At 34.8% G+C, this 25,000-nt stretch overlaps 1 protein-coding gene across 4 annotated transcripts in view; it reads right to left on the bottom strand.

Moving 5' to 3' along the window:
* The window catches only part of baiap2a (BAR/IMD domain containing adaptor protein 2a), a 256,159-nt gene that overhangs the window by 83,692 nt on the left and 147,467 nt on the right, over positions 1 to 25,000 (bottom strand). For all 4 annotated transcript variants that reach the window (XM_061884942.1, XM_061884945.1, XM_061884943.1 and 1 more), the window contains one exon: positions 10,241 to 10,312. In XM_061884942.1, the coding sequence (XP_061740926.1) occupies positions 10,241 to 10,312 (72 nt within the window). The remainder of the gene's footprint in view (positions 1 to 10,240; positions 10,313 to 25,000) is intronic.

Below are 25,000 nucleotides of genomic sequence, written 5' to 3'. Positions count from 1 at the left end.
ATAATGTCCGATCATTTCTACAAATACGGTGTTAGCTTTCACTGTTATGCTGATGACACCCAACTCTACATGCCCCTAAAGCTGACCAACACGCCGGATTGTAGTCAGCTGGAGGCGTGTCTTAATGAAATTAAACAATGGATGTCCGCTAACTTTTTGCAACTCAACGCCAAAAAAACGCAAATGCTGATTATCGGTCCTGCTAGACACCGAACTCTATTTAATAATACAACTCTAACATTTGACAACCAAACAATTAAACAAGGCGACACGGTAAAGAATCTGGGTATTATCTTCGACCCAACTCTCTCCTTTGAGGCACACATTAAAAGCGTTACTAAAACGGCCTTCTTTCATATCGCTAAAATTCGCTCCATTCTGTCCACTAAAGACGCTGAGATCATTATCCATGCGTTTGTTACGTCTCGTCTCGATTACTGTAACATATTATTTTCGGGTCTCCCCATGTCTAGCATTAAAAGATTACAGTTGGTACAAAATGCGGCTGCTAGACTTTTGACAAGAACAAGAAAGTTTGATCACATTACGCCTGTACTGGCTCACCTGCACTGGCTTCCTGTGCACTTAAGATGTGACTTTAAGGTTTTACTACTTACGTATAAAATACTACACGGTCTAGCTCCATCCTATCTTGCCGATTGTATTGTACCATATGTCCCGGCAAGAAATCTGCGTTCAAAGGACTCCGGCTTATTAGTGATTCCCAAAGCACAAAAAAAGTCTGCGGGCTATAGAGCGTTTTCCGTTCGGGCTCCAGTACTCTGGAATGCCCTCCCGGTAACAGTTCGAGATGCCACCTCAGTAGAAGCATTTAAGTCCCACCTTAAAACTCATTTGTATACTCTAGCCTTTAAATAGACTCCCTTTTTAGACCAGTTGATCTGCCGTTTCTTTTCTTTTTCTTCTATGTCCCACTCTCCCTTGTGGAGGGGGTCCGGTCCGATCCGGTGGCCATGTACTGCTTGCCTGTGTATCGGCTGGGGACATCTCTGCGCTGCTGATCCGCCTCCGCTTGGGATGGTTTCCTGCTGGCTCCGCTATGAACGGGACTCTCGCTGCTGTGTTGGATCCGCTTTGGACTGGACTCTCGCGACTGTGTTGGATCCATTATGGATTGAACTTTCACAGTATCATGTTAGACCCACTCGACATCCATTGCTTTCCTCCTCTCCAAGGTTCTCATAGTCATCATTGTCACCAATGTCCCACTGGGTCATTATTGTCACCGATGTCCCACTGGGTGTGAGTTTTCCTTGCCCTTATGTGGGCCTACCGAGGATGTCGTAGTGGTTTGTGCAGCCCTTTGAGACACTAGTGATTTAGGGCTATATAAGTAAACATTGATTGATTGGTTGATTGATTTTTTTGTGAAAAAGTGATTGGATCACATACTTGTTGGTCACAAAAAAAAAAACATTTGTGAAGTTTGGTTCTTTTATGAATTTATCATGGGTCTACTGAAAATGTGAGCAAATCTGCTGGGTCAAAATTATAGTAAGTAAGTACAGCACTGGTAGCCATCAGCTTCTGGTTGAATTTTTGACCACTCCTCTAGACTAAATTGGTGCAGGTCAGCTAAATTTGTTTGTTTTTTGACATGGACTTGTTTCTTCAGTATTGTTTGATTGATTGATTGAGGCAGTATACTAGGACCTTTACTGTTCCTAATATACGTGAATGACATGCCATCAGCATGCCACTGTGAATTGTTCCTGTATGCGGATGACTCGGCCCTGCTGGTATCCGGCAAGGACAAGTCACAGGTGGAACAAATCCTCAGTGCTGAACTCCTCAATATTTGCACCTGGCTCGCTGACAACAAGCTATCCATACACTTAGGTAAAACGGAATCCATCCTATTTGGGTCCCATATCAAACTTAAGAAGGTCAGTGACTTCACTATAAAAGTGGGTGACATTGTTATCACCTACCTAGGTTCCATTCTAGAGGCTAATCTTTCCTGTGATAAAATGGCAACCAAGGTGATCAAAAAGGTCAACCAAAGAACGAGATTCCTCTACAGAATCTCCTCTCTGGTCAACAAAAACACCTTGAGGATTCTAGCGGGAACTCTCATTCAACCCTTCTTCGATTACGCTTGCACCTCCTGGTACCCCAGCACCTCCAAAACCCTCAAATCTAGACTCCAAACATCCCAGAATAAGCTAATCCGGTTACTTTTAGACCTCCACCCCAGATCACACCTCACTCCAACCCACTTCTCCAAAGTGGGCTGGCTCAGGGTGGAGGACAGAGTAAAACAACTTGCACTGAGCCTAGTCTATAAAATCCGCTACACCTCCTTGATACCGAAGTACATGTCAAATTACTTCTTTAACGTAAATGACCGCCATAACCACAACACCAGGGGGAGCTCCACAAACCACGTTAAACCCAGATTTCGATCTAACAAAGGTCTTAACTCATTCTCTTTCTATGCCACATCAATGTGGAATGCACTCCCAACAGGTATAAAATTAAGTGCATCTCTATATTCCTTCAAAACCGCTCTAAAACAACACCTCCAGGCAGCTTCAACACTTTACTAATACCCTCCTCCATTCACATCCCATCTCCCCGGATTATAAACAACTCAAATGTACTTCTAATGTATATACTTGTTCTTATGCTATCTGAACTCACTATGTTCTCTGCTGGCTGTACATATCCTACTAAATAAGACCTACACTGTTTCAATGTCCACATTTCTCTGTTGATGCAATTGTTGATGACTGAAGTTCTGATATCAACCAAAGCTCCTCATCCATGTAAATAATGTAAATAATTCAATGTATATACTATGATGATTAATTTGTGTGATGACTGTATTATGTTGATAGTATATATTTGTACCATGAATTGATTAACGTGGACCCCGACTTAAACAAGTTGAAAACTTATTCGGGTGTTACCATTTAGTGGTCAATTGTACGGAATATGTACTGTACTGTGCAATCTACTAATAAAAGTATCAATCAATCAAGCAATCTACTAATAAAAGTATCAATCAATCAATCAATCAATCAATCAATTGATACTTTTTTAGTAGATTGCACAGTTCAGTACATATTCCGTACAATTGACCACTAAATGGTAACACCCCAATAAGTTTTTCAACTTGTTTAAGTCGGGGTCCACGTTAATCAATTCATGGTACAAATATATACTATCAACATAATACAGTCATCACACAAGTTAATCATCATAGTATATACATTGAATTATTTACATTATTTACAATCCGGGGGGGGGGGGTGGTTGATATCAGAACTTCAGTCATCAACAATTGCATCAACAGAGAAATGTGGACATTGAAACAGTGTAGGTCTTATTTAGTAGGATATGTACAGCCAGCAGAGAACATAGTGAGTTCAGATAGCATAAGAACAAGTATATACATTAGAAGTACATTTGAGTTGTTTATAATCCGGGGAGATGGGATGTGAATGGAGGAGGGTATTAGTAAAGTGTTGAAGTTGCCTAGAGGTGTTGTTTTAGAGCGGTTTTGAAGGAATATAGAGACGCACTTACTTTTATACCTGTTGGGAGTGCATTCCACATTGATGTGGCATAGAAAGAGAATGAGTTAAGACCTTTGTTAGATCAGAATCTGGGTTTAACGTGGTTTGTGGAGCTCCCCCTGGTGTTGTGGTTATGGCGGTCATTTACGTTAAGGAAGTAATTTGACATGTACTTCGGTATCAAGGAGGTGTAGCGGATTTTATAGACTAGGCTCAGTGCAAGTTGTTTTACTCTGTCCTCCACCCTGAGCCAGCTCACTTTGTAGAAGTGGGTTGGATTGAGGTGTGATCTGGGGTGGAGGTCCAAAAGTAACCGGACTAGCCTATACTGGGATGTTTGGAGTCTAGATTTGTCCACACGTTTAAGTCAGAACTTTTGGAAAGCTCCATTTTTGTTTCATCTGACCTCACATGGACAAAGATAAGAGCTTCTGGATGAAAGTTCTGTGGTCAGATGAAACAAAAATTGAGCTGTTTGGCCACAAAACCAAGCAATATGTTCGGCGGAAAAAAAGGTGAGGCCTTTAATCCCAGGAACACCACACCTACCGTCAAGCATGGTGGTGGTAGTATTATGCTCTGGGCCTGTTTTTCTGCCAATGCAACTGGTGCTTTACAGAGAGTAAATGGGACAATGAAAAAGGAGGATTACCTCCAAATTCTTTAGGACAACCTAAAATTATCAGCCCGGAGGGTACAGTTGGGTGTTCCAACAGGACAATGACCCCAAACACACGTCAAAAGTGGTAAAGGAATGGCTAAATCAGGCTAGAATGAAGGTTTTAGAATGGGCTTCCCTAAGTCCTGACTTAAACATGTGGACAATGCTGAAGAAATAAGTCCTATGTTAGAAAACCAACACATGTAGCTGAACTGCACCAACTTTGTCAAGAGGAGTGGTCAAAAATTCCACCAGAAGCTTGTGGATGGCTACCAAAAGCTTACCAAGGGACATGTAACCAAATATGAACATTGCTGTATGTATACTTTTGACCCAGCAGATTTGCTCACATTTTCAGTAGACCCAAAATAAATTCACAAAAGAACCAAACTTCATGAATGGTTTTTTTTTGTGACCATGTATGTGCTCCAATCACTCTATAACAAAAAAAAATAAGAGTTGTAGAAATTATTGCAAACTCAAGACAGCCATGACATTATGTTGTTATGTTATTATGAACAGGTTTTATCCGGCCCGCTTGATGAGTTTGCCAATCATAAAAGTGAACTGCTTTTTTTAAATTTTTTGAACAAAAAAAACTGCTGTTCTAAATGTGTCCACTGGATGTCACCATAGCAATTCTGTTAAGCAAGCAAACGGTTTATACCAAGCAAGAGGTACACAGTAAAGGGGGACTGTGACTCCTCCTCTTTGATTAATTAAAACTTTTATTAGTAGATTGCAGAGTACAGTACATATTCCATACAGTTGACCACTAAATGGCAACACTGGAATACGTTTTTTAACTTGTTTAAGTCGGGGTCCACGTTAATCGATTCATGGTAACCGACCCTCAAGAAACTTAAAGGCCTACTGAAACCCACTACTACCGACCACGCAGTCTGATAGTTTATATATCAATGATGATATATTAATATTGCAACACATGCCAATACGGCCGGTTTAGTTTACTAAATTGCAATTTTAAATTTCCTGCAAGGTATCCTGTTGAAAACATCGCGGAATGATGACGGTTATGTTGACGCGTGCTTGTGACATTATCGATTGGAGCGGACATTTTAGCCCAGCACCACTCGCGGCTAAAAGTAGTTTGTTTTTACCGCATAATTACACAGTATTTTGGACTTCTGTGTTGCTGAATCTTTTGCAATTTGTTCAATTAATAATGGAGACGTCAAAGAAGAATGCTGTTGGTGGAAAGCGGTGGATTGCAGCTGCCTTTAGCAACCGAAACACAGCCAGTGTTTCCTTGTTTGTTGTGAAGCTTTAGCGAACATGTTTCTCTACCATATGTCAACCAGCAAGTTTTTGGATGAGAAAATTGTGATATTAAGTCGGCTCTTAAAAGACACTGCAGCAGCTGTCAAAAAGGCAGCTGTGATCTTGGCTCCTCCATTGGCTTCTCTCAGAGACACTGGCGGTCACCGCAGCCCTCCGACTTTCAGGTATGAATTTATAATCTCGCTAAAACACTATTAACACAATAAGCAGATAAGGGATTTTCCAGAATTATCCTAGTAAATGTGTCTAATAACATCTGAATCGCCCCCACTGCCGTCTTCTGTTTTTTTTCTTTTTTCTAGTGCTTCACTCTAACTTTCCTCATTCATGAATCGTTCATCCTCGCTCAAATTAATGGGTAAATCGTCGCTTTCTCGGTACGAATTGCTCTCGCTGCTGGTGGCCATGATTGTAAACAATGTGAGGATGTGAGGAGCTCCACAACCCGTGACGTCACCCGCACATCGTCTGCTACTTCCGGTAAAGGCAAAGCTTTTTTATTAGCGACCAAAAGTTGCAAACTTTATCGTGGATGTTCTCTACTAAATCCTTTCAGCAAAAATATGGCAATATCGCGACATGATCAAGTATGACACATAGAATGGACCTGCTATCCCCGTCTAAATAAGAAAATCTCATTTCAGTAGGCCTTTAAATCCTGCCGTTTTATGTATTCTGCTTCGAATACATCGCCGTTTGGCACCCTCGTTGCTATAAAACATGGGTGTCAAACTCTGGCCCGCGGGCCAAATCTGGCCCGCCGTGTAATTTCTCTTGGCCCTTGAGGCAATATCAAATTAACATTAGAGCTGGCCCGCCGATGTAACACCGCATTCACCGCTAATACTCTTACTTGCCAACCCTCCCGAATTTCCCGGGAGACTCCCGAAGTTCAGTGTCCCTCCCGAATTTCATCCCGGGCAACAATATTGGGGGTGGGCCTTAAAGGCACTGCCTTCGGCGTTTTCTACAACCTGTCGCCACGTCCGCTTTTCCTCCATAAAAACAGCGTGCCGGCTCAGTCACATAATATATGCGGCTCATACACACACACAAGTGAATGCAAGGCATACTTGGTCAACAGCCATACAGAACACACTGAGGTTGGCCGTATAAACAACTTTAACACTGTTACAAATATGCGCCACGCTGTGAACCCACACCAAACAAGAATTACACATTTTGGGAGAACATCCGCACCGTAACACAACATAAACACAACAGAACAAATACCCACAATCCCTTGCAGCACTAACTCTTCCGGGACGCTACAATATACACCCCCTTGCAAACACCAAACCCCATCCACCTCAACCCCACCGCCGAAAAGAGGCATTCCATTTTTATTTAAATATTATTTAATATGCCATTGATATTTTTTAACTGTTATTATTATTTGAAACTGTAAGCCTTGCTTGTTTAATATTCAATGCAAAACTTGTTTGGGCTCCCTATTAAAAGGTTAATTTGTTCAGTGTCGGCCCGCGGCTTTGTTCGGTTTAAAATTTTGGCCCACTCTACAAACAGCGTGCCGGATCAGTCACATAATATATGCGGCTCATACACACACACAAGTGAATGCAAGGCATACTTGGTCAACAGCCATACAGGTCACACTGAGGGTGGCCGTATAAACAACTTTAACACTTACAAATATGCGCCACGCTGTGAACCCACACCAAACCAGAATTACAAATTTTGGAAGAACATCCGCACCGTAACACAACATAAACACAACAGAACAAATACCCACAATCCCTTGCAGCACTAACTCTTCCGGGACGCTACAATATACACCCCCTTGCAAACACCAAACCCCATCCACCTCAACCCCACCGCCGAAAAGAGGCATTCCATTTTTATTTAAATATTATTTAATATGCCATTGATATTTTTTAACTGTTATTATTATTTGAAACTGTAAGCCTTGCTTGTTTAATATTCAATGCAAAACTTGTTTGGGCTCCCTATTAAAAGGTTAATTTGTTCAGTGTCGGCCCGCGGCTTTGTTCGGTTTAAAATTTTGGCCCACTCTACAAACAGCGTGCCGGATCAGTCACATAATATATGCGGCTCATACACACACACAAGTGAATGCAAGGCATACTTGGTCAACAGCCATACAGGTCACCCTGAGGGTGGCCGTATAAACAACTTTAACACTTACAAATATGCGCCACGCTGTGAACCCACACCAAACAAGAATTACACATTTTGGGAGAACATCCGCACCGTAACACAACATAAACACAACAGAACAAATACCCCCATCCCTTGCAGCACTAACTCTTCCGGGACGCTACAATATACACCCCTTGCTATCACCAAACCCCGTCCACCTCAAACCCACCGCCGAAAAGAGGCATTCCATTTTTATTAAAATTTTATTTCATATGCCATTGATATTTTTTAATTGTTATTATTATTTGAAACTGTAAGCCCTGCTTGTTCAAGATTCAATGCAAAACTTGTTTGGGCTCCCTATTAAAAGGTTAATTTGTTCAACCTCGGCCCGCGGCTTTGTTCGGTTTTAAATTTTGGCCCACTCTACAAACAGCGTGCCGGATCAGTCACATAATATATGCGGCTCATACACACACACAAGTGAATGCAAGGCATACTTGGTCAACAGCCATACAGGTCACACTGAGGGTGGCCGTATAAACAACTTTAACACTTACAAATATGCGCCACGCTGTGAACCCACACCAAACCAGAATTACAAATTTTGGAAGAACATCCGCACCGTAACACAACATAAACACAACAGAACAAATACCCACAATCCCTTGCAGCACTAACTCTTCCGGGACGCTACAATATACACCCCTTGCTATCACCAAACCCCGTCCACCTCAACCCCACCGCCGAAAAGAGGCATTCCATTTTTATTTAAATATTATTTCATATGCCATTGATATTTTTTAATTGTTATTATTATTTGAAACTGTAAGCCTTGCTTGTTCAAGATTCAATGCAAAACTTGTTTGGGGTCCCTATTAAAAGGTTAATTTGTTCAACCTCGGCCCGCGGCTTTGTTCGGTTTAAAATTTTGGCCCACTCTACAAACAGCGTGCCTGATCAGTCACATAATATATGCGGCTCATACACACACACAAGTGAATGCAAGGCATACTTGGTCAACAGCCATACAGGTCACACTGAGGGTGGCCGTATAAACAACTTTAACACTGTTACAAACATGCGCCACACTGTGAACCCACACCAAACAAGAATTACACATTTTGGGAGAACATCCGCACCGTAACACAACATAAACACAACAGAACAAATACCCACAACCCCTTGCGGCACTAACTCTTCCGGGACGCCACAATATACACCCCTTGCTATCACCAAACGCCGTCCACCTCAACCCCACCGCCGAAAAGAGGCATTCCATTTTTATTTAAATATTATTTCATATGCCATTGATATTTTTTAATTGTTATTATTATTTGAAACTGTAAGCCTTGCTTGTTCAAGATTCAATGCAAAACTTGTTTGGGGTCCCTATTAAAAGGTTAATTTGTTCAACCTCGGCCCGCGGCTTTGTTCGGTTTAAAATGTTGGCCCACTCTACAAACAGCGTGCCGGATCAGTCACGTTATATATGTGGCTTATACACACACACAAGTGAATGCAAGGCATACTTGGTCAACAGCCATACAGGTCACACTGAGGGTGGCCGTATAAACAACTTTAACACTGTCACAAACATGCGCCACACTGTGAACCCACACCAAACAAGAATTACACATTTTGGGAGAACATCAGCACCGTAACACAACACAACAAATACCCACAATCCCTTGCAGCACTAACTCTTCCGGGACGCTACAATATACACCCCTTGCTATCACCAAACCCCGTCCACCTCAACCCCACCGCCGAAAAGAGGCATTCCATTTTTATTTAAATATTATTTCATATGCCATTGATATTTTTTAATTGTTATTATTATTAGAAACTGTAAGCCTTGCTTGTTCAAGATTCAATGTAAAACTTGTTTGGGCTCCCTATTAAAAGGTTAATTTGTTCAACCTCGGCCCGCGGCTTTGTTCGGTTTAAAATTTTGGCCCACTCTGTATTTGAGTTTGACACCCCTGCTATAAAACATCCGTCAAACACGAGAAAACTGAACCTAACCCTTTTGAATAGTTTCTACCCGCGTTTTTTTTACAGTTTGTTGAGTTAGCTCTGGATTGATACATGGACAAGACAAAGGAGGTATTTGATACCTAGAAGAGTGTAAATGTTGTGTTTTTGTTCAATCCCAGAAAGACTGTGACTTAGTTGAATCCTGGCTTCGTAGATACACTGAGACCAAGTCTAAGGTCTTAGTGGGTTTTTGAAACTGCACCATTTTCCTCAACACATTTGAAGTGTTTTGTCCATGAGGATGATTTTCAGAATGTGCTTGTTCTATTTTTGGCCAAAACAACCTGAAGTTGTCTCTATTTTGAAGTTATCATGCCATGATTTTACCATCACGGCCCACATGGGAATAAGTCATGGACTTAAACAAGTTGAAAAACTTATTCGGGTGTTACCATTTAGTGGTCAATTGTACGGAATATGTACTGAACTGTGCAATATACTAATAAAAGTATCAATCAATCAATCAATCAATCAATCAATCAAAGATTTTCTTCCATGCGGCCCCTGAGCTAAAATGAGTTTGAGACCCCTGGTTTACATACAGAGCTCGAATGCAGATTACGGAGATACTCACAGTCAGGTAGCGGGCATCCAGGTCCACCTTCTTCTCCAGCTCTGACAGCAGCTCGTTGTGGAAAGATTTCAGCTGAGGTGGGGTGAAGAAATCACATGAAAAACAAAACAGTTAATCCAAATGTTTTATTACTTCACGCGTGCACAAGTTGATAAGAATTGCACATTGACTGATAAGACGAAGAGTATCTAAAAGTCAGGTTTTTACAAAGAAACATTGTATCCCATCAGGTCGGGGGGTCTATTTTTGTGGGTTTTTTTTAGCTCAAGACTTTAATTAGAACTCTTCTTGCAGCCTGGGACCCAAACCTAATAAAATATAATACTGCCATATTATGCTCAAATGACCACAAGGAGGATGGAGAAGCAGGCAATAATTGAAGAGTGGCTATTTTGAAAACTCATTAAATCTAAGAAAAAAAACACTTTAATGTGCATCTGAACTTTTTTTGGAACCTTGCCCATCGTTTACGATCATCTGTTTAGCCTGTAAAATCCAATAAATAACCATTCAAAAAATGTCAACAAGACCCAATTTACATTTTAGTGACTTTGTGATATTTTATTATAAGAGCTGTCGCAGACAAACTATTTACAATGGCACCGTGATCACTTCTGTGTGTCCCTATGTTTACATCATAGAGTGGACTGCTGCTTCCTCGCTTCCCTGCTCCCCCTGTAAACTTATTGTCGATCATAAATCATGGCAACTTTAGATAATAATGAGTAATATATTGTCTGTCTATCTGTGTTGGCCCTGCGATGAGGTGGCGACTTGTCCAGGGTATACCCTGCCTTCCGCCCGATTGTAGCTGAGATAGGCGCCAGCGCCCCCCGTGATCCCAAAGGGAATAAGCGGTAGAAAATGGGTGGATGGATGAATATTTGAATATGGGATCCATTATTTAAATATGTTTTAATTATTAAATGAACTAAAAACATGACTTATTCTATCTTTGTGGAAAATACTGGACACAATGTGTTGTCAAGTTTATGAGATGCGATGCAAGTGTAAGCCACAGTGTTCATTTTTTATTTATTTTTTATTTATGACTCTAATGATAATGTCAATGAGGGATTTTTAATCACTGCTATGTTGACATTTTTACTAATATTGATGCTGTTGTTGATAATATTCATTTTTGTTTCACTACTTTTAGATTGTTCTGTGAAATGTTTATGTGTCCTCTCAATTGCTCTGTTTATTGCTAATCTGAATGTTGCTGGGTCCGGTTTGGTTTTGGAATTGGATTTGCATTATTATGGTATTGTTGTGTATTGTTTTGTTGGATTGATTAATAAACTCTTTAAAAAAATTTTTTTTTAAATCATGGAGAGTAAGAAACTGGCGAGGACGACACAGAAAGTGCTTGTTCTCTTCAGCCCCCTACCCCGTTTTTTTTAATCTAAATGGTAATATATGAAAAACCGAGCAATCGACACCCTAATGACAGCAGACCTTGTACAGTAAGTTATGTTTTATTTTTTAGCTCTCATAAAATCTGCAGTGAGTAATAATCAGTGATGAAGGGGGAAAAAAAGCAAACTTAATGTGTTTTTGACATTAATGTGATCAAAATTCGTAAGTATTAAAATGTATTATAAAAGTGCCCGTCACTAAATTACATATATACTTACATCATGTATATAAAACCCTAATGGATGTTTTTTTAGGGGCTTAATTGGCAGAATTGAACAGCTCCCATAGGCTCTATTGTAGGCGGACTATTGATCAAATACCGTATATTTGATACTTAGAATGCATTAAAAAAAATCCATCCGTCGTCATGTCTTTCATAATGATTGTGAACAAGAGGCAAAATTAAGAAAAATAAAATAAAATAAAAAGTGCAATTTCTCTTTAAAAATGGCTTAGAGTGCATGAAAAAGCTGACAGGAAAACATAGCTTTAACAAAGTTTATGGTAAAACAGAGCAGCCAAAGAAACAACGTTGAAAAAGGCAATACAGGCAATATTAGACATATTGCATGTTTGGTTTAGGGGTTATGCTTCAAACTATTTTTTATTGCTTCAAACACATTTTCTCTGTATTCTAAGAACATTATTGTCATATTGAGTAAAAGAAAAACTAAGTTTTGTGTTTGCAAACTTTATAAAAACTCACAAAGATACATTATTCCATGCATTATTAGACATATTGCATGTTTGGTCTAGGAGTTATATTTGAATACATTTTGTATTGCTTTTTTCACATTATCTCAGGATTGTAAGAAAATTACTGTCATATTGAGTAAAAAAACAAAGTTTTGTGTTTGCAAACTTTATAAAAAACACATTGTTCTAGTAAAACTCACAAAGATACATTATTCCAGGCATTATTGAACATATTGCATGTTTGGTTTAGGAGTTATGCTAGAATACATTTTGTATGTTTTTTTTCCGCATTATCCCAGGATTCTAAGAAAATTACCGACATATTGAGAAAAAAAACTAAGTTTTGTGTTTGCAAACTTTACAAAAGCACATGTTTCTAGTAAAACTCACAAAGATACATTATTCCAGGCATTATTAGACATATTGCATGTTTGGTTTAGGAGTTATGCTAGAATACATTTTGTATCGTTTTTTTCGCATTATCTCAGGATTCTAAGAAAATTACTGTCATATTGAGTAAAAAAACAAAGTTTTGTGTTTGCAAACCTTACAAAAGCACATGTTTCTAGTAAAACTCACAATGATACATTATTCCAGGGATTATTAGACATATTGCATGTTTGGTTTAGGAGTTATGCTAGAATACATTTTGTATTGTTTTTTTCGCATTATCTCAGGATTCTAAGAAAATTACTGTCATATTGAGTAAAAAAACTAAGTTTTGTGTTTGCAAACTTTATGAAAAGCACATGTTTGTAGTAAAACTCACAAAGATACATTATTCCAGACATTATTGAACATATTGCATGTTTGGTTTAGGAGTTATGCTAGAATACATTTTGTATATATTTTTTTGACGTTATCTCAGGATTCTAAGAAAATTACTGTCATATTGAGTAAAAAAAACAAAGTTTTGTGTTTGCAAACCTTACAAAAGCACATGTTTCTAGTAAAACTCACAAAAATACATCAATTCAGACATTATTAGACATATTGCATGTTTGGTTTAGGAGTTATGCTAGAATACATTTTGTATGTTTTTTTCGCATTATCTCAGGATTCTAAGAAAATTACCGTCATATTGAGTAAAAAAACGAAGTTTTGTGTTTGCAAACTTTACAAAAGCACATGTTTCTAGTAAAACTCACAATGATACATTATTCCAGGCATTATTAGACATATTGCATGTTTGGTTTAGGAGTTATGCTAGAATACATTTTGTATCGTTTTTTTCGCATTATCTCAGGATTCTAAGAAAATTACTGTCATATTGAGTAAAAAAACAAAGTTTTGTGTTTGCAAACTTTATGAAAAGCACATGTTTGTAGTAAAACTCACAAAGATACATTATTCCAGGCATTATTGAACATATTGCATGTTTGGTTTAGGAGTTACGCTAGAATACATTTTGTATGGGTTTTTTTTTGCATTATCTCAGGATTCTAAGAAAATTACCGTCATATTGAGTAAAAAAAACAAAGTTTTGTGTTAGCAAACTTTATAAAAAGCACATGTTTCTAGTAAAACTCACAAAGATACATTATCCCAGGCATTATTAGACATATTGCATGTTTGGTTTAGGAGTTATGCTAGAATACATTTTCTATGGTTTTTTTTTTTGCATTATCTCAGGATTCTAAGAAAATTACTGTCATATTGAGTAAAAAAAAACTAAGTTTTGTGTTTGCAAACCTTACAAAAGCACATGTTACTAGTAAAACTCACAAATATACATTATTCCAGGCATTATTAGACATATTGCATGTTTGGTTTAGGAGTTATGCTAGAATACATTTTGTATCGTTTTTTTCGCATTATCTCAGGATTCTAAGAAAATTACTGTCATATTGAGTAAAAAAACTAAGTTTTGTGTTTGCAAACCTTACAAAAGCACGTTTCTAGTAAAACTCACAAAGATACATTATTCCAGGCATTATTAGACATATTGCATGTTTGGTTTAGGAGTTATGCTAGAATACATTTTGTATGGGTTTTTTTTTGCATTATCTCAGGATTCTAAGAAAATTACTGTCATATTGAGGAAAAAAAATAAACTTTTGTGTTAGCAAACTTTATAAAAAGCACATGTTTCTAGTAAAACTCACAATGATACATTATTCCAGGCATTATTAGACATATTGCATGTTTGGTTAAGGAGTTATGCTAGAATACATTTTGTATGGTTTTTTTTTTGCATTATCTCAGGATTCTAAGAAAATTACTGTCATATTGAGTAAAAAAACAAAGTTTTGTGTTTGCAAACTTTATAAAAAGCACATGTTTCTAGTAAAACTCACAAAGATACATTATTCCAGGCATTATTAGACATATTGCATGTTTGGTTTAGGAGTTATTCTAGAATACATTTTGTATGCGGTTTTTTTTTGCATTATCTCAGGATTCTAAGAAAATTACCGTCATATTGAGTAAAAAAACTAAGTTTTGTGTTTGCAAACCTTACAAAAGCACATGTTTCTAGTAAAACTCACAAAGATACATTATTCCAGGCATTATTAGACATATTGCATGTTTGGTTTAGGAGTTATGCTAGAATACATTTTGTATGGTTTTTTTTTTGCATTATCTCAGGATTCTAAGACAATTACTGTCATATTGAGTAAAAAAAAACAAGTTTTGTGTTAGCAAACTTTATAAAAAGCACATGTTTCTAGTAAAACTCACAAAGATACATTATTCCAGGCATTATTAGACATTGCATGTTTGGTTTAGGAGTTATGCCAGAATACATTTTGTATCGTTTTTTTCGCATTATCTCAGGATTCTAAGAAAATTACTGTCATATTGAGTAAAAAAACAAAGTTTTGTGTTTGCAAACTTTATAAAAAGCACATGTTTCTAGTAAAACTAACAAAGATACATTATTCCAGACATTATTAGACATATTGCATGTTTGGTTTAGGATTTATGCTAGAACACATTTTGTATGGTTTTTTTTCGCATTATCTCAGGATTGTAAGAAAATTACTGTCATATTGAGTAAAAAAACTAAGTTTTGTGTTTGCAAACTTTATAAAAAACACATTGTTCTAGTAAAACTCACAAAGATACATTATTCCAGGCATTATTAGAAATATTGCATGTTTGGTTTAGGAGTTATGCTAGAATACATTTTGTATGTTTTTTTTTGACATTATCTCAGGATTCTAAGAAAATTACCGACATATTGAGAAAAAAAACCAAGTTTTGTGTTTGCAAACCTTACAAAAGCACATGTTTGTAGTCAAACTCACAAAGATACATTATTCCAGGCATTATTAGACATATTGCATGTTTGGTTTAGGAGTTATGCTAAAATACATTTTGTATCGTTTTTTTCGCATTATTTCAGGATTCTAAGAAAATTACTGTCATATTGAGTAAAACAACTAAGTTTTGTGTTTGCAAACTTTATAAAAAACACATGTTTCTAGTAAAACTCACAAAGATACATTATTCCAGGCATTATTAGACATATTGCATGTTTGGTTTAGGAGTTATGCTAGAATACATTTTGTATGTTTTTTTTTTGCATTATCTCAGGATTCTAAGAAAATTACTGTTATATTGAGTAAAAAAACTAAGTTTTGTGTTTGCAAAATTTATAAAAAGCACGTGTTTCTAGTAAAACTCACAAAGATACATTATTCCAGGCATTATTAGACATATTGCATGTTTGGTTTAGGAGTTATGCTTGAATACATTTTGTATTGCGTTTTTCACATTATCTCAGGATTCTAAGAAAATTACTGTCATATTGAGTAAAAAAACTAAGTTTTGTGTTTGCAAACTTTATAAAAAGAATATTGTTCTAGTAAAACTCACAAAGATACATCATTCCAGGCATTATTGAACATATTGCATGTTTGGTTTAGGAGTTATGCTAGAATACATTTTGTATGTTTTTTTTTTCGCATTATCCCAGGATTCTAAGACAATTACCGACATATTGAGAAAAAAAACTACGTTTTGTGTTTGCAAACCTTACAAAAGCACATGTTTCTAGTAAAACTCACAAAGATACATTATTCCAGGCATTATTAGACATATTGCATGTTTGGTTTAGGAGTTATGCTAGAATACATTTTGTATTGCTTTTTTCGCATTATCTCAGGATTCTAAGAAAATTACTGTCATATTGAGTAAAAAAACTAAGTTTTGTGTTTGCAAACTTTATAAAAAACACATTGTTCTAGTAAAACTCACAAAGATACATTATTCCAGGCATTATTAGAAATATTGCATGTTTGGTTTAGGAGTTATGCTAGAATACATTTTGTATGTTTTTTTTTGACATTATCTCAGGATTCTAAGAAAATTACTGTCATATTGAGTAAAAAAACTAAGTTTTGTGTTTGCAAACTTTATAAAAAGAATATTGTTCTAGTAAAACTCACAAAGATACATCATTCCAGGCATTATTGAACATATTGCATGTTTGGTTTAGGAGTTATGCTAGAATACATTTTGTATGTTTTTTTTTTCGCATTATCCCAGGATTCTAAGACAATTACCGACATATTGAGAAAAAAAACTACGTTTTGTGTTTGCAAACCTTACAAAAGCACATGTTTCTAGTAAAACTCACAATGATACATTATTCCAGGCATTATTAGACATATTGCATGTTTGGTTTAGGAGTTATGCTAGAATACATTTTGTATTGCTTTTTTCGCATTATCTCAGGATTCTAAGAAAATTACTGTCATATTGAGTAAAAAAACTAAGTTTTGTGTTTGCAAACTTTATAAAAAACACATTGTTCTAGTAAAACTCACAAAGATACATTATTCCAGGCATTATTAGAAATATTGCATGTTTGGTTTAGGAGTTATGCTAGAATACATTTTGTATGTTTTTTTTTGACATTATCTCAGGATTCTAAGAAAATTACTGTCATATTGAGTAAAAAAACTAAGTTTTGTGTTTGCAAACTTTATAAAAAGAATATTGTTCTAGTAAAACTCACAAAGATACATCATTCCAGGCATTATTGAACATATTGCATGTTTGGTTTAGGAGTTATGCTAGAATACATTTTGTATGTTTTTTTTTTCGCATTATCCCAGGATTCTAAGACAATTACCGACATATTGAGAAAAAAAACTACGTTTTGTGTTTGCAAACCTTACAAAAGCACATGTTTCTAGTAAAACTCACAATGATACATTATTCCAGGCATTATTAGACATATTGCATGTTTGGTTTAGGAGTTATGCTAGAATACATTTTGTATTGCTTTTTTCGCATTATCTCAGGATTCTAAGAAAATTACTGTCATATTGAGTAAAAAAACTAAGTTTTGTGTTTGCAAACTTTATAAAAAACACATTGTTCTAGTAAAACTCACAAAGATACATTATTCCAGGCATTATTAGAAATATTGCATGTTTGGTTTAGGAGTTATGCTAGAATACATTTTGTATGTTTTTTTTTTCGCATTATCCCAGGATTCTAAGACAATTACCGACATATTGAGAAAAAAAACTACGTTTTGTGTTTGCAAACCTTACAAAAGCACATGTTTCTAGTAAAACTCACAATGATACATTATTCCAGGCATTATTAGACATATTGCATGTTTGGTTTAGGAGTTATGCTAGAATACATTTTGTATTGCTTTTTTCGCATTATCTCAGGATTGTAAGAAAATTACTGTCATATTGAGTAAAAAAACAAAGTTTTGTGTTTGCAAACTTTATAAAAAACACATTGTTCTAGTAAAACTCACAAAGATACATTATTCCAGGCATTATTGAACATATTGCATGTTTGGTTTAGGAGTTATGCTAGAATACATTTTGTATTGCTTTTTTCACATTATCTCAGGATTGTAAGAAAATTACTGTCATATTGAGTAAAAAAACAAAGTTTTGTGTTTGCAAACTTTATAAAAAACACATTGTTCTAGTAAAACTCACAAAGATACATTATTCCAGGCATTATTGAACATATTGCATGTTTGGTTTAGGAGTTATGCTAGAATACATTTTGTATGTTTTTTTTCCGCATTATCCCAGGATTCTAAGAAAATTACCGACATATTGAGAAAAAAAACTAAGTTTTGTGTTTGCAAACTTTACAAAAGCACATGTTTCTAGTAAAACTCACAAAGATACATTATTCCAGGCATTATTAGACATATTGCATGTTTGGTTTAGGAGTTATGCTAGAATACATTTTGTATCGTTTTTTTCGCATTATCTCAGGATTCTAAGAAAATTACTGTCATATTGAGTAAAAAAACAAAGTTTTGTGTTTGCAAACCTTACAAAAGCACATGTTTCTAGTAAAACTCACAATGATACATTATTCCAGGGATTATTAGACATATTGCATGTTTGGTTTAGGAGTTATGCTAGAATACATTTTGTATTGTTTTTTTCGCATTATCTCAGGATTCTAAGAAAATTACTGTCATATTGAGTAAAAAAACTAAGTTTTGTGTTTGCAAACTTTATGAAAAGCACATGTTTGTAGTAAAACTCACAAAGATACATTATTCCAGACATTATTGAACATATTGCATGTTTGGTTTAGGAGTTATGCTAGAATACATTTTGTATATATTTTTTTGACGTTATCTCAGGATTCTAAGAAAATTACTGTCATATTGAGTAAAAAAAACAAAGTTTTGTGTTTGCAAACCTTACAAAAGCACATGTTTCTAGTAAAACTCACAAAAATACATCAATTCAGACATTATTAGACATATTGCATGTTTGGTTTAGGAGTTATGCTAGAATACATTTTGTATGTTTTTTTCGCATTATCTCAGGATTCTAAGAAAATTACCGTCATATTGAGTAAAAAAACGAAGTTTTGTGTTTGCAAACTTTACAAAAGCACATGTTTCTAGTAAAACTCACAATGATACATTATTCCAGGCATTATTAGACATATTGCATGTTTGGTTTAGGAGTTATGCTAGAATACATTTTGTATCGTTTTTTTCGCATTATCTCAGGATTCTAAGAAAATTACTGTCATATTGAGTAAAAAAACAAAGTTTTGTGTTTGCAAACTTTATGAAAAGCACATGTTTGTAGTAAAACTCACAAAGATACATTATTCCAGGCATTATTGAACATATTGCATGTTTGGTTTAGGAGTTACGCTAGAATACATTTTGTATGGGTTTTTTTTTTGCATTATCTCAGGATTCTAAGAAAATTACCGTCATATTGAGTAAAAAAAACAAAGTTTTGTGTTAGCAAACTTTATAAAAAGCACATGTTTCTAGTAAAACTCACAAAGATACATTATCCCAGGCATTATTAGACATATTGCATGTTTGGTTTAGGAGTTATGCTAGAATACATTTTCTATGGTTTTTTTTTTTGCATTATCTCAGGATTCTAAGAAAATTACTGTCATATTGAGTAAAAAAAAACTAAGTTTTGTGTTTGCAAACCTTACAAAAGCACATGTTACTAGTAAAACTCACAAATATACATTATTCCAGGCATTATTAGACATATTGCATGTTTGGTTTAGGAGTTATGCTAGAATACATTTTGTATCGTTTTTTTCGCATTATCTCAGGATTCTAAGAAAATTACTGTCATATTGAGTAAAAAAACTAAGTTTTGTGTTTGCAAACCTTACAAAAGCACGTTTCTAGTAAAACTCACAAAGATACATTATTCCAGGCATTATTAGACATATTGCATGTTTGGTTTAGGAGTTATGCTAGAATACATTTTGTATGGGTTTTTTTTTGCATTATCTCAGGATTCTAAGAAAATTACTGTCATATTGAGGAAAAAAAATAAACTTTTGTGTTAGCAAACTTTATAAAAAGCACATGTTTCTAGTAAAACTCACAATGATACATTATTCCAGGCATTATTAGACATATTGCATGTTTGGTTAAGGAGTTATGCTAGAATACATTTTGTATGGTTTTTTTTTTGCATTATCTCAGGATTCTAAGAAAATTACTGTCATATTGAGTAAAAAAACAAAGTTTTGTGTTTGCAAACTTTATAAAAAGCACATGTTTCTAGTAAAACTCACAAAGATACATTATTCCAGGCATTATTAGACATATTGCATGTTTGGTTTAGGAGTTATTCTAGAATACATTTTGTATGCGGTTTTTTTTTGCATTATCTCAGGATTCTAAGAAAATTACCGTCATATTGAGTAAAAAAACAAAGTTTTGTGTTTGCAAACCTTACAAAAGCACATGTTTCTAGTAAAACTCACAAAGATACATTATTCCAGGCATTATTAGACATATTGCATGTTTGGTTTAGGAGTTATGCTAGAATACATTTTGTATGGTTTTTTTTTTGCATTATCTCAGGATTCTAAGACAATTACTGTCATATTGAGTAAAAAAAAACAAGTTTTGTGTTAGCAAACTTTATAAAAAGCACATGTTTCTAGTAAAACTCACAAAGATACATTATTCCAGGCATTATTAGACATTGCATGTTTGGTTTAGGAGTTATGCCAGAATACATTTTGTATCGTTTTTTTCGCATTATCTCAGGATTCTAAGAAAATTACTGTCATATTGAGTAAAAAAACAAAGTTTTGTGTTTGCAAACTTTATAAAAAGCACATGTTTCTAGTAAAACTAACAAAGATACATTATTCCAGACATTATTAGACATATTGCATGTTTGGTTTAGGATTTATGCTAGAACACATTTTGTATGGTTTTTTTTCGCATTATCTCAGGATTGTAAGAAAATTACTGTCATATTGAGTAAAAAAACTAAGTTTTGTGTTTGCAAACTTTATAAAAAACACATTGTTCTAGTAAAACTCACAAAGATACATTATTCCAGGCATTATTAGAAATATTGCATGTTTGGTTTAGGAGTTATGCTAGAATACATTTTGTATGTTTTTTTTTGACATTATCTCAGGATTCTAAGAAAATTACCGACATATTGAGAAAAAAAACCAAGTTTTGTGTTTGCAAACCTTACAAAAGCACATGTTTGTAGTCAAACTCACAAAGATACATTATTCCAGGCATTATTAGACATATTGCATGTTTGGTTTAGGAGTTATGCTAAAATACATTTTGTATCGTTTTTTTCGCATTATTTCAGGATTCTAAGAAAATTACTGTCATATTGAGTAAAACAACTAAGTTTTGTGTTTGCAAACTTTATAAAAAACACATGTTTCTAGTAAAACTCACAAAGATACATTATTCCAGGCATTATTAGACATATTGCATGTTTGGTTTAGGAGTTATGCTAGAATACATTTTGTATGTTTTTTTTTTGCATTATCTCAGGATTCTAAGAAAATTACTGTTATATTGAGTAAAAAAACTAAGTTTTGTGTTTGCAAAATTTATAAAAAGCACGTGTTTCTAGTAAAACTCACAAAGATACATTATTCCAGGCATTATTAGACATATTGCATGTTTGGTTTAGGAGTTATGCTTGAATACATTTTGTATTGCGTTTTTCACATTATCTCAGGATTCTAAGAAAATTACTGTCATATTGAGTAAAAAAACTAAGTTTTGTGTTTGCAAACTTTATAAAAAGAATATTGTTCTAGTAAAACTCACAAAGATACATCATTCCAGGCATTATTGAACATATTGCATGTTTGGTTTAGGAGTTATGCTAGAATACATTTTGTATGTTTTTTTTTTCGCATTATCCCAGGATTCTAAGACAATTACCGACATATTGAGAAAAAAAACTACGTTTTGTGTTTGCAAACCTTACAAAAGCACATGTTTCTAGTAAAACTCACAATGATACATTATTCCAGGCATTATTAGACATATTGCATGTTTGGTTTAGGAGTTATGCTAGAATACATTTTGTATTGCTTTTTTCGCATTATCTCAGGATTCTAAGAAAATTACTGTCATATTGAGTAAAAAAACTAAGTTTTGTGTTTGCAAACTTTATAAAAAACACATTGTTCTAGTAAAACTCACAAAGATACATTATTCCAGGCATTATTAGAAATATTGCATGTTTGGTTTAGGAGTTATGCTAGAATACATTTTGTATGTTTTTTTTTGACATTATCTCAGGATTCTAAGAAAATTACTGTCATATTGAGTAAAAAAACTAAGTTTTGTGTTTGCAAACTTTATAAAAAGAATATTGTTCTAGTAAAACTCACAAAGATACATCATTCCAGGCATTATTGAACATATTGCATGTTTGGTTTAGGAGTTATGCTAGAATACATTTTGTATGTTTTTTTTTTCGCATTATCCCAGGATTCTAAGACAATTACCGACATATTGAGAAAAAAAACTACGTTTTGTGTTTGCAAACCTTACAAAAGCACATGTTTCTAGTAAAACTCACAATGATACATTATTCCAGGCATTATTAGACATATTGCATGTTTGGTTTAGGAGTTATGCTAGAATACATTTTGTATTGCTTTTTTCGCATTATCTCAGGATTCTAAGAAAATTACTGTCATATTGAGTAAAAAAACTAAGTTTTGTGTTTGCAAACTTTATAAAAAACACATTGTTCTAGTAAAACTCACAAAGATACATTATTCCAGGCATTATTAGAAATATTGCATGTTTGGTTTAGGAGTTATGCTAGAATACATTTTGTATGTTTTTTTTTGACATTATCTCAGGATTCTAAGAAAATTACTGTCATATTGAGTAAAAAAACTAAGTTTTGTGTTTGCAAACTTTATAAAAAGAATATTGTTCTAGTAAAACTCACAAAGATACATCATTCCAGGCATTATTGAACATATTGCATGTTTGGTTTAGGAGTTATGCTAGAATACATTTTGTATGTTTTTTTTTTCGCATTATCCCAGGATTCTAAGACAATTACCGACATATTGAGAAAAAAAACTACGTTTTGTGTTTGCAAACCTTACAAAAGCACATGTTTCTAGTAAAACTCACAATGATACATTATTCCAGGCATTATTAGACATATTGCATGTTTGGTTTAGGAGTTATGCTAGAATACATTTTGTATTGCTTTTTTCGCATTATCTCAGGATTCTAAGAAAATTACTGTCATATTGAGTAAAAAAACAAGTTTTGTGTTTGCAAACATAAAAAAAAAACACATTGTTCTAGTAAAACTCACAAAGATACATTATTCCAGGCATTATTAGACATATTGCATGTTTGGTTTAGGAGTTATGCTTGAATACATTTTGTATCGTTTTTTTCGCATTATCTCAGGATTCTAAGAAAATTACTGTCATATTGAGTAAAAAAACTAAGTTTTGTGTTTGCAAACTTTATAAAAAGCACATGTTTCTAGTAAAACTCACAAAGATACATTCTGATTACTACAGACATTATTAGACATATTGCATGTTTGGTTTAGGAGTTATGCTAAAATACATTTTGTATCGTTTTTTTTCGCATTATCTCAGGATTCTAAGAGCCTGACTGTCATATTGAGTAAAACAACTAAGTTTTGTGTTTGCAAACCTTACATAAGCACATGTTTCTAGTAAAACTCACAAATATACATTAATACAGGCATTATTAGACATATTGCATGTAGGGTTCGGAGTTATGCTTGAAACTATTTTTTATTGCTCCAAACACATTTTCTCAGGATTCCAAGACAATTACTGTCTTATTGAGTAAAAAAGCGCATTCATTTCACAACAGCAACTGAGGGGCACGATTAACATTTTAAAGCGTATGTACAAAAATCTAGGATAAAGCAGTGGTCTTCAACAGGGGGTCTGCAAAGGTACTGCAATGGGGTCATACTATTTTTGTTTGATTTAAATTTTTTAAAAATATACATTTTCCTATATTACCCCAGCATTTTTTTTTAAACCAATTCAAACGTCTTAAAAAATAATAATTAACATTAATCCAACTCATTGTAGTGACAGATAAATGGGCTGTTAACAACAAATGTGTTCCAAAGGTAGTTCCTGGCATTATATAATTGGAAAGTAGCCCCTCCTTTACATCAAGAAGATTTATTTAAATTGTTAATTTATACATTTTTTTTTACTTTTTTTTTCTGAATCGGAAGTACAAAATATTTTCTAAATGTATGCATCATGAGCCCAAATATTTAGAAAATAATTGATTTAATAGTTTGGCATTATTGTTTTTATAAAGGCATGATTTTTAAACACTATATTGCCAAAAGTATTTTACCACCTGCCGTGACTCACATATGATCTTGAGGTGCCATACCATTCCTAACCCATAGGGTTCAAACATGATGTGGGTCCACCTTTTGCGGCTATTACAGCGTCGACTATTCTGGGATGGCTGTCCACAAGGTTGCGGAGTGTGTTTATAGGAATTTTCCGCCATTCTTCCAAAAGCGCATTGGTGAGGTCACACACTGATGTTGATCGAGAAGGCCTGGCTCTCAGTCTTTGTTCTAACTCATCCCAAAGGGTTCAGGTCAGGACTCTGTGCAGGCCAGTCAAGGTCATCCACACCAGACTTTGACCTCCATGTCTTTATGGACCTTGCTTTGTGCACTGGTGCACAGTCATGTTGGAAGATGAAGGGGCCCGCTCCAAACTGTTTCCAGAAGGTTTGGAGCATGGAATCGTCCACATTTTTTAGGTATCCTGGGAGCATTTAATGTTCCTTTCACTGGAACTAAGGGGCCTAGCCCGACTCCTGAAAAGCAACCCCACACCATAATTCCTCCTCTACCAAATTTCACTCTCTGC

This window comes from Nerophis ophidion, linkage group LG23, assembly GCF_033978795.1.
Source record: "Nerophis ophidion isolate RoL-2023_Sa linkage group LG23, RoL_Noph_v1.0, whole genome shotgun sequence".
Taxonomy (NCBI): Eukaryota; Metazoa; Chordata; class Actinopteri; order Syngnathiformes; family Syngnathidae; genus Nerophis; species Nerophis ophidion.
Note: the sequence above shows the minus strand (reverse complement) of the source record. Positions and strands in the feature narration are given on the sequence as shown.